General features: G+C 25.1%; 1 protein-coding gene across 1 annotated transcript; it reads left to right on the forward strand.

The window, feature by feature from the left end:
• The first annotated feature begins 504 nt into the window (after positions 1-504).
• LOC145834045 (putative pterin-4-alpha-carbinolamine dehydratase) lies at positions 505-4,339 on the forward strand. Its single transcript, XM_082941375.1, has 3 exons — positions 505-657; positions 1,606-1,809; positions 3,794-4,339. The coding sequence occupies exons 1-3, from the start codon at positions 568-570 to the stop codon at positions 3,884-3,886; spliced, it is 387 nt and encodes a 128-aa protein (XP_082797501.1). The 5' UTR covers positions 505-567; the 3' UTR covers positions 3,887-4,339.
• Positions 4,340-10,520: the final 6,181 nt, after the last annotated feature.

Below are 10,520 nucleotides of genomic sequence, written 5' to 3' on the forward strand. Positions count from 1 at the left end.
TACTAAAAATCTATCACAAAACAAATCTATCACATAAATTTAGAAATAATGTTTTGTCATCATCAAAAGTTTTTGTTAGTAAAAAACACATTCAAAGAAGCTTTAAGATGTATTTTAAATGTCTTTATACTATATAACACAGGTTTTTACCTTCAACTTATTCAAACTAAAAATAGACCCTAAAATATGTAATTATAAAAACCTGGAAGAAATTCTGAAAACCTTTAGAAAGTTTTCCAAAAACATTTGGCAACCCTGGTTTGTATAAATAAATAAAACAAAATTCAAGAACAACATTTTTTATTTATTTTAATGTTAAGAATCTGTTTTAACACATATAAGAGTTTGTTTAACATTTTTTAAAAAGAAGACTAAAGTTTTTAATTTGAAAACTCAAAATATTTTTTTATTGTAAGCCTGTTTACTTTTTTTACTAAAAGTTTAAGTGGGAAACTAATTTTGCAAACGTTTTTGTTAAAGAAACAATATTTAAACTAATTAACATTAACTTGATTTTGTTTTCAAGGTTTATTTTAAAAGTAAATTATTTATAAACATAAATTAACCATGTCACATTGGAGCAATTTTATTCGCACCGTTTCAAAAAAACAGAACTTTTCAACAACTCACATTAAAAAGGTTGCCACTAAGAAAAAGGTTTGTCTTTTTTTTTTGAATATTAAGATTAAAATGAATCTTTCAATTTAAAATTGTTAAATACCTAACATGCACAATTTTTTTTTTGTAATTTTACAAACTTATAATTTTTAGCAAGACTGTGAAAAACTTTGCATAATTTAAATTTTACAAAAAATTAGATTAGAAAAAAAAAGAAAAAGATATGTACTGTTTTTTTTGACTACCATTTTAATAACATAATTCTAAAAAAAGAATAATTCATTATAAAATTTATAATAAACCTAAAATATATTAGTTGATGTTTTTTAAAATAGTTCATTTTTGTCAGTATAAAATTCTTGGGTAATAGAATAATCAGTCTATTTAAATTTACTATATAACTTAATAAGTGGATTTTTGTTTATTGTTTTTTGTATTGTTTATATGCCTTACACTAGAATTAAATTTATAGTGATATATATCAATAAAAACAGGTATTCCTTTCTATTTGTATAGCAATTATTATGGAAGTTATTTTATGAAACTGATTAATTTTTTTTTCAACCTGACAATTTTTTTAAACATTTGGTTTTTTAGAAATAGTTGTTTGTGTGCAAAAAAAAGTTTTGCAACTACTAAATCTTGTTAAATTTATAAACATCATAAAAGTTTTTTTTATGAATTATGATTAGTTTTTAAAGAAATAAAGTTTTTTTTTTTCTTTTCTTACAAATAATAAAAAAGTTATATGTCACATAAAAAAAAGCCGACCAACAAGTTAAAAATAGTTTTTTGGATAATGTGGTCAAAAATAAATCTTATCAAAATCTAATTTAGATTAAAATTTTATTTTTTGTCTTCATGCAAAAAAATACTAGATACATCAACATTATACAACGTTTCAAAAACCACTTAACAGGTAGGTATAAATTGTTTCAAAACAAATTTTTGAATTCAAAATTTTAGCAGTTGCTTGTATTTTTACAGCTAACCAAACTAGACACTGATGACTACAAAGAACTCATCAGAAAACTGACAAAAATGAACTGGAAGCCAGTTGACAATGGCAACGCGGTGAGCAAGCAGTTCCAGTTCACTGATTTTAATGAGGCGTTCGGGTTCATAACGAGAATTGCCATCAGGAGTGACAAGTTGAATCACCACCCGGAGTGGAGTAACTGTTACAACAAGGTTGGTTTGTTAAGTGTTTTCTCTTGTACTGAAATAGTATTGTTGCAGTTTTTACGATGATGTTAGTGGCTTGTTTGTAGTGACTTTCGTGAATTTGTATTAAACTTTGTAGACACGTCTTTTTATGATTATTAGAATTAAGTAAGAACTTGTTACTTTTTTGAATAAAATTTAGTTAAACGTTTATTGTGAGATTTTTTGTTATACTTGAAAAAAAATTGACTTCAAGCAACTACTAACTTTGTAAATTATTCATTGTTACAAACGAAGTTAGCTAAATAAGAATTTCTTACTAAAAAATACTAATTTAATGACCAAACAAACATTTTTAAAATAACTAACACTTTAATTTCATTGAATTTCAGTGTTCATTTAGTTGTAGTAGTAATTTTTAATTTATTTAAAAGTAGAAAAAATAAGGTAATTAAATATTTGGTAAAGCTATATCATTCAGTCAAAACAGCTCATTTTTTAATAGTTTTTTAATGGAAACTTGTAAAGTTATGATGACAAGTTACATAAGCTTTATAAACACATTGCAGTATAGACAAAACACACGCACGTATTTAATTAGAGGTTATAACAGCTCATAACTGTTTTATTGGATTGTATTAACTCCTTACTTTGTAGCTTTATTTTTAGATTTGATGAAATAGGTTATCAAAGTTTTGTGATTTGTTTCTTAAGTTTTTATAGTAAAACTTAAAGTTTGTTTATTAATATAGTATTTTAAAAAAAAATTATTTTTTATGTTCAAAGACTTGAAGTAAATTAAATTAAACATGTTACATATGTTAACTTGCTTTATAAACTTATGATACTTAATTATTAAATTTTATAACTTATCAATTTAAATTTTTCTTTTAGATGACCTTTTAATTTTTAATCTTATTTAGAGTTTTATTAATGTTTTTTTTATTGTAAAAATTAATTTTTTTTAAAACAAATAGTATGTTGAAATCTGTATAAACATTACAAATATTTTTTTGTAATGCTATTTTATATATTATGTTTAAATAAGTAACAACTGTATATTACTAATACTATAAATATATAAACTTAAATAATAAAAATTACTTGGTAAGTTAGTTGTTTGTGAATTAACTTTAAGTGTTTAATAAAAAAATATTTCTTTTTGTTCTGTTGAGTATCTTCAGTATTTAAATAGAACAGTTTAATTTATGATTCATTATTTTAATTAGTTGAGCTATAGAGTTATTAAACGTTATTAAAACGAACTAAAAAAAACTTATTATTATGTGTTGTATTTACTATAAAGTTAGTGTTTAAGCAAATGTAGTTAAAATAATTTGCCATATGTCAATGAAGGAGAAATTTAATGCTAGCAACAATGTTTATTGATTTGCAATGAATCTAATTTCGTTTCTGTTTATTAATTTATTGACAACTTAGAAGAAAACAACAATAAAACGTTAAGTATTTTAAATAAAAAATTTAATTTAAATTTAATTTCTTGCATTACATTGAGCTGAACTTGTTATTTTGACATTTGTAGGCTACACTGTTGTTTTCAACTCTGTAGTAGTTTTGTAAAAATGTACGTTTTTTTTTTACTTACATGTATGTCATTGATTACAAAATATCAATTTTATCCAGTGTAATGTATTTAAAACAGTTTAAATATCTCTAAAACTAAAAGTTTGCAACAATATTATTTTTTTTTTGTAATTTGTTTTTATAAGAATATAATGTTGTAAAAATTTGTTAGCTTCATTCAAAATTTCTTCAATGCTATCAGTTACATTACTCAGTGTTTGTTTTAATTTGTGTCAACATATATCATTTTGTTGACAATTGCACCTAGAATGTTTCATTCAATTTATTTTTCCTTAGTATTAAGATTTATGGTTATCTCCAAATTTTTGAACTTCGAAGCAACGATATTTTTAAATTGCTCTTAATTTCACAAACCTCAATATTCTATCATTGAAACGTTATTTTATATCAAATTTTCCCCGCACAGGTTCACATAAAGCTGACAACACACGACGTAGGGGGATTGTCGAAGAAAGACGAAAAACTCGCGGAATTTATCGAGAAAGTTTACAAAAAATGAAGCAATAAAATGAAAAATATTGATCAGTTTCACTGTTGAGATGCGTGTAGAAGTTTTAATCGATTTTTGTTGTACTTTGAAATTTATTTGATGTCATTTAAAAGGGTTTATGTGTTTTTTTTAAAAGATAAAGTTAACTTATTTTTCAATAGGATGTTTATAGGCGTATATAGTTTTTATCAAAAAACAGATTTTTCTAAAACCTTCTATTCTTGAAGTATCTCTTATTTTGTACATAGTTTTTTTTTTTTTCAAGTTCAGATTCCATAAAATGTATGTCTTATTTAAGTATTGACTTTTGATATGTTTTTTCTTTACATAAAAAATTATAGTTTTTTAAAACTATTAGTGTTGAAGTTTAACCATAAGACAAAACTTTCAAATATATAATGTCAATTAGTCTTTGCTTATAATATTTATTTTTTTTTTGAATTACTGGTGTTGCTATTTTATTACTTTGTATAGTAAGTATTATTTCTAAAAATAAGTTGGAATACTTTTATAAAGAATTATTTTCTTCTTCTTTTTTCTGTAAATCATAATTAGTAACAACATCTTTTTCAGTTTGTATATTCTTTTTTGATAGAACATAACAAAAGTATTTTGTGTTATAAAGTTTATTTTCTAAAAAATTTAAAGTGTATTTGTTCATATTTTTACGATTAGATGTTTATTATGTTGCGCTTTTTATTTATATATGTTTTTTATTAATATTAGGTAAGTTACAACACATTTATAGTATGACAGTTTTACAGTTAAAATAGTTATTAACCATGTTAGTTATGTTCCAAACCTTGTCAACATTTAGTTTTTGCCAACACAGTTTTTTTTTTTCCTTGTAAACCTAAAGTTTGCTTTCACAAAAGTACGATTGTACAATATGACTTACTCCAAAACAATATAAATCAGAATTTTCAAAAATACTTTTATAAACGTACCCTTAGCAGATTTATAAAAATAGTCGCCCCCACTCATCAAAATTTACCCTTTTACTAGATAGTTACCCATTTACTTTTCAATTGCATTACTAGTTAATGCCCCTTATAGCCAAAATTGCTTACTTTGGGAAAACCTGGTATGAAGTTACAATAGCGTTAGAAACAAACATCGCTTCGTATATTTCTTGACAGATGAATTTTTTATCCGTTTCGAATATTTGTTAAACAGACAGATACTAAAGCTCCAGATTTATCTTTGCATTTTTATTGCATAATAATTAATTTAAGTCCAAATGAAATAATTCCTTGTTAATGAAATTAAATATCCCAATAAATCAAGGGAAAAAGTTTTTAGTATAGATTTTTGAAAAAACTAAAACCGCTGTATTTGTTTTAAAGTCCACAAGTTCTTATAATTTACTAAATTGTTTATTGCCGACAAAAATTTGCTGAAAAATGTTATTCCTATGACTTATTTAAAAGATATTTCAGTTATTAAGTCGTACACTTGGATACAGTTTAATTTCTTGTCCAGAACAAGTTTGGGTTTTCATTGTAATAATATTTACTTGAACTTCTTTTTTGAGTTACATAAACATAAGACATTTGTATTAATTATTAAGCTGCCAACCACCTCTAAAATGCAGGGTTGCCACAAAACCTGGAAGTTTACAATTTGGGCTAAAAACCCTGAAATTTGAACAATAATCACTAAAAAAACCTTGAATTTTAAACAGTTTTTAAGGTTAAGTAGTAAAATTATTACATTTTAAACTTTAAATTAAAAATAGACTCAAAAACGTGTAATCTTGGAAGAAGCTCATAAAACCTGAAAGAAATGTCTCAAAAACCAGTGGCAGCCCTAAAAATGTTTTTATAATTAAATGCTATTTAGCAAATAAAGCATAATACTAATTTAATATTTTTGAGCTAAATAAATTAAGTTTTTAAATTAAAATTACAAGTTATCAATAGAGGCGCGTTTATCAAGTTGGTACAACCCTCAACGCATCTCATTTGTTGTCCAACCAGCAGTTTTTTGCTTAACCGTACTGAGCGTAGCGTTTTTAAACTTTTATGGCTTCTTTATGCTGTTGTGATATACATATAAAAATAAAATTTTTTGTTCATCAAGTTTTGATTTAGATATATACTGAGTGGTTTATAATTATAAACTATTTTTAATCACCACCAACCACAAGAGTTTCAAACGTTAGTAAATACCGCTTCTTTTTATTATATTTTTCTAAATCGTCACTGTAACGTAAGCACTAGCTCTTCGTCTTACATGACATTTTAGGAATAACAATGCAATAGATCAATTTTTGGATGCAGCGACAAGCATTTGTATTTTAATACTAATATTGCAAGGTTTTTGTCCATACCTAGGAATTAAAACTAAACCCTTTAAACAGAGAAAAACATAACGAAAAAAAAAATGTCACAAAAAGTTCATTTTTGTTAAACAAAGACAACATCATCTTTTAATATAAAATTTATTAGAAAGCAAAAGTTTTGAATCTATACTTTTACTTTATTGAACGACAAAAAACACGCTCAAAAACTTGGTGTACGAAAAAACCTTTCGGTTATCGAGTCGTTTATCAGAACAGTTTAATGTCATGTACAGGATGATCAAACTTATTTACTCTTTGATGTAGAACAACCAACATAAAATATTTATATGCATTGGCTAGCTACAAAAATAAATTGATGATTTCTTCTCAGTAAACGATTAGTTTTTTTTTTAATGATGTTAGTTTTAAAAAAGTAATGAGTTCAAGTCTCCCGTATTCTAAAGATTTAATAACGATATTTTAAAATTTTGTTAATCTATCAAAGTAAGACGTATAAGAAATATTGCAGTGATTGAAAATTAATCTGGTATGTTTACTTTGAACAGATTCTATATGGTTAATACATTGTTTTAAGTATGGAGATCAGATTGGTGTGTTGTATTCCAACTTAGGACGAATGCATATGAGAAACAACTTTTTAAGGATGTTTACATCCGTAGACTTAAAGCTTTTTAAAACTTGAAACGATGTAGTTGATGCAATTCAGTAGAGGTAATTTATTTCGTTTTAAACTTTAAGCAACAAAAATCCCAAGATCTATAAACACTTTATTTGAAGATAATTTTGTATTGGTCATTTTAAAGTCTAAAGTGGAGATATTAGTGTTTTTTGGAATTATTAAAACTTGAAGGGTTTAAGTTAAATTTTCTTTCCTTTAGCCAATTGTTAATTTTGTCTAAGGAAATCCGTAAAGTTGTGTTCCGTTGGCTAAAAATTTTGGTGCCATCTGCGAAGAGGTTAATGTTGCTGCAAACATCAATTTCTGAAGCTATATCATTTATGTAAACAACAGTGGGCTAATAACCCCTCCTTGAGGGACTCCACTAAAAATAGTAAAAAATTCTGAAAAGTTACCATTTTTTGAGTTCTATCGTTTAGAAACTCTTAAACCAACTAACTAGACTGCTATGAATTTTGTATTGCGATAATGTTTTAATTAATTTCAAATGAGAGACTGTGTCAAAATGTTTTTGATATCTGTGTATATTACGTTAGTAGACTTATTGCTTGAAAAATACACCAACCAAGAGTTAAGCAATCTAATAATTGAAAACAAGATGTTTGGTTTAGGAAAAAACCAAATTGTTTAGGCTATTTGAAATAATTCACGATGTTTACAAGCAGAAGCTAGAGATGATAATTTTGAAAAGATACATTTGAAATGAATTCGCTTTGAAAACAGTGTGTGCTTTTGACAATTTTCCTGGAAAACAAGTACAATTTTTTTTGTCAAGATCAGTTTAGTTTGTATTTTATTTTTTAAGTTCGATTTGTACATGTACTAAGCTAAACCTAAGCTAGATTCTCTTAAACTTTTATTTGTTTAGTTCGAATAAAAGTTAAATCACGTACAGTTGATTTTTTTAAGTTTGCACCACAATAAACTTACTATTTTTATACACACTGCTGTATGAGTTTAGTAATAATCACAAGTGTTTGTCTTCCAAAAGTTTAAATGTTAGCTATTTTTGTAAAGAAGTCATGTTTCTATACATGAATGGAAATAGAACTACTCGGAATATTTATTTGAGTCTCTGTCTATACGTTAAATTTTAAACACCAAGTTAAATAAAAACCGGTTTATGGTTCTAATAAATATCAGGTATGTACTTTTTTGTTAAATGAAATTGGTTTGTAATACTTAAGGGACTGAAACATTATATATTTTTGTAAATAAAAGAGATCATTACACTAAAATCTACAAAACAGAAATACATTGAGTTTATTGTAGTATGTTTGTGTACTTATTAGATATTGTACAAATCAAAAATATTTCTTTATTCATTACAGTATCAAACAGTTTAAAAACAAACTATACTATACACTTTAGAACATATTTTTTGATGAACGACAAAAAAAGAGCGCCAAAAATATTTGGTCCTAGGAACTGGTGCACGAAAAAACCTTTTGGTTATCGAGTCGTAAACCACTTGGATACCTTTTAAAATCATGTCCAGGACAATATATAAATAGCATAAACATGAACAAATGTATATCTTAAATAGTATTAAAAGTTTTAGACAAGACGTTAAAAGTGTCCATCGTGTGCGACTCGATTACCGAAAGGTTTTTCTTTCACCAGGTCTTGGGACCAATTTTTTTGAGCGTATTTTTTTGTCGTTCAGTAAACTATAACAGAAAAAAAAAGGCATTAGATTTATTGTAAAGCTCGCTTTGTTTTTTTTTTTCAGTCAAAAATAAATACAAATGTTAAGGAATGTTTCTGCTTGCTTTTGACAATTATACTAATGGTAAAAACGATATGTTTTACACTGATTACACATTAGTGTTTTTTTAAGAACTAGGTTAGTAAAGTTTCACTTTAATGCATTATTATTTTGAGAACTGAATCTTAAAATCAGTTCTGACTTTAGCTTTTAACAGCTTTACTTAGTTTTTTACTAAGACAAAATAAAGTCTAGTTTTGTAGTCAACAAAATAAATATATAATAGTAGCAACATATTTTGAATGTTAACAATTCTCATTCTGGTATACTTATTTTTCTTACCAGTCAACTTACTGGTATAAAAGTACTGATTATCTTAGATATATATTTACAACAGTTAACACTATGGTAGTTCCAATTTCTTTTAAATATACGAAGCTCTTAGTGGTATGAATAATATATACGTGTTTTTTCAAGTTTGAAAAGTTTTTTTACTTTTCTAATTTTTGAAGAACTTTTTTTGGAAATTTTTGCTTCTTTTAAGCTCTCCACTTAGCATAAAAAGTTTCATAACTCTCTTATTTTTTATATTTAAAATGTTTTAACTATACATTGCAACAGTACATCAAGTTTGTTATTAAAAAATTAAATATGATACAATTATAACAATTCTATATTCAATTAAACTTATTTAAGTTGCAAATATACAATCTTAGAATTACGCTGACTTGTCTTTACAGACCTTGAAGTGTTACAAATTCTTCTTTATTTTTTATTAACTATACAAGTGTACTTACAATTTTTAAATTTGTTAAGCAGTAAACAAAAGTCTTAAATTTTAAATACATCTGTTAAGTTAATTTACAGTTTTTTTTTTCTTCACAGCATAGCTTTCTACGGCATTAGTTTCTACTAACAATTTTTTATTTTGAAATCAGCAGATTGGGTTAAACATAAAACCTGTAACTTTCACCTTCTGTAAGATTAATTTAGTTTAAAACCAGAGGAAGGTAAGCTGTGGCCCGTAGCTTTTCAGCTAAAAACAACAAATACAGTAGAATCATATTTAGTAACATAAGTTTACAAATACGTTTTGTGAGTAAAAAACTACCTAGTATAAGTTTATTTCATTGCACAACATACAATGTTTAAAAAAAAATTCTACGGCCTACAAAGAACCGTTTTATTTATAACTTGCATATTCCTCATAAAATACTGCCGACCCTTTATCTTAGCAAAAAAAAAGGAAGGCCTCAAGCACATTGTTTAAAACAAATTGTAATGTAGTTGTTGTACAAGAAGATTATAAATGCATTTATCAATTATTTATGTAGGGTCCTACCAACACACAGTCAAATTTTGTGTTTTTCAATCAACCTAGTGTTTTTCAATTCAGTACGCTCAATTTAAGTTCAAGAATACCAAAAAGGCCAAGTTGTTTTAAATAAACTATAAAAAATCGTGTTAATATAAATTAATAAGCTATGTTATTTTATATTAAACATGTTACAACAGTAGCTAATAAAACAAGTGACATAAAGTAAGAATTTTGTTTTAACTTAGAACAAAAACTACTTAAGCAATATTAGATTTTAAATAAAATAATTAAAAAAGAATAAATGCAAAAAATTTGGGTTATTTTATGTAAGAAAGGCTAATTTAAAATGGAAGGTTATGCTTGCAAATGTAACAACAAAATTCGTTGTTATATATTGATCTTAAATGTCTAATTGTCCACAAAAAAAAAGTGAAAATATGTTTGTATTTTAAAAACAAAACCTAACGATGATAATTACTTTTATATGTTTAATATTTTTATCATTTTCTTTTAGTTTGCATGTTTTTAGTTACAAAATAGTTGTTATTTCTATTAGCTGTACTCATTAAAAGTGTTGTTTTTTTATTATTTTTTACAATAATAGTTTCTAACTAATTTTATTTTAACAATAAG

This window comes from Thalia democratica, chromosome 1 (genome assembly GCF_965202585.1).
Source record: "Thalia democratica chromosome 1, ktThaDemo2.hap1.1, whole genome shotgun sequence".
NCBI classification, from domain to species: Eukaryota; Metazoa; Chordata; class Thaliacea; order Salpida; family Salpidae; genus Thalia; species Thalia democratica.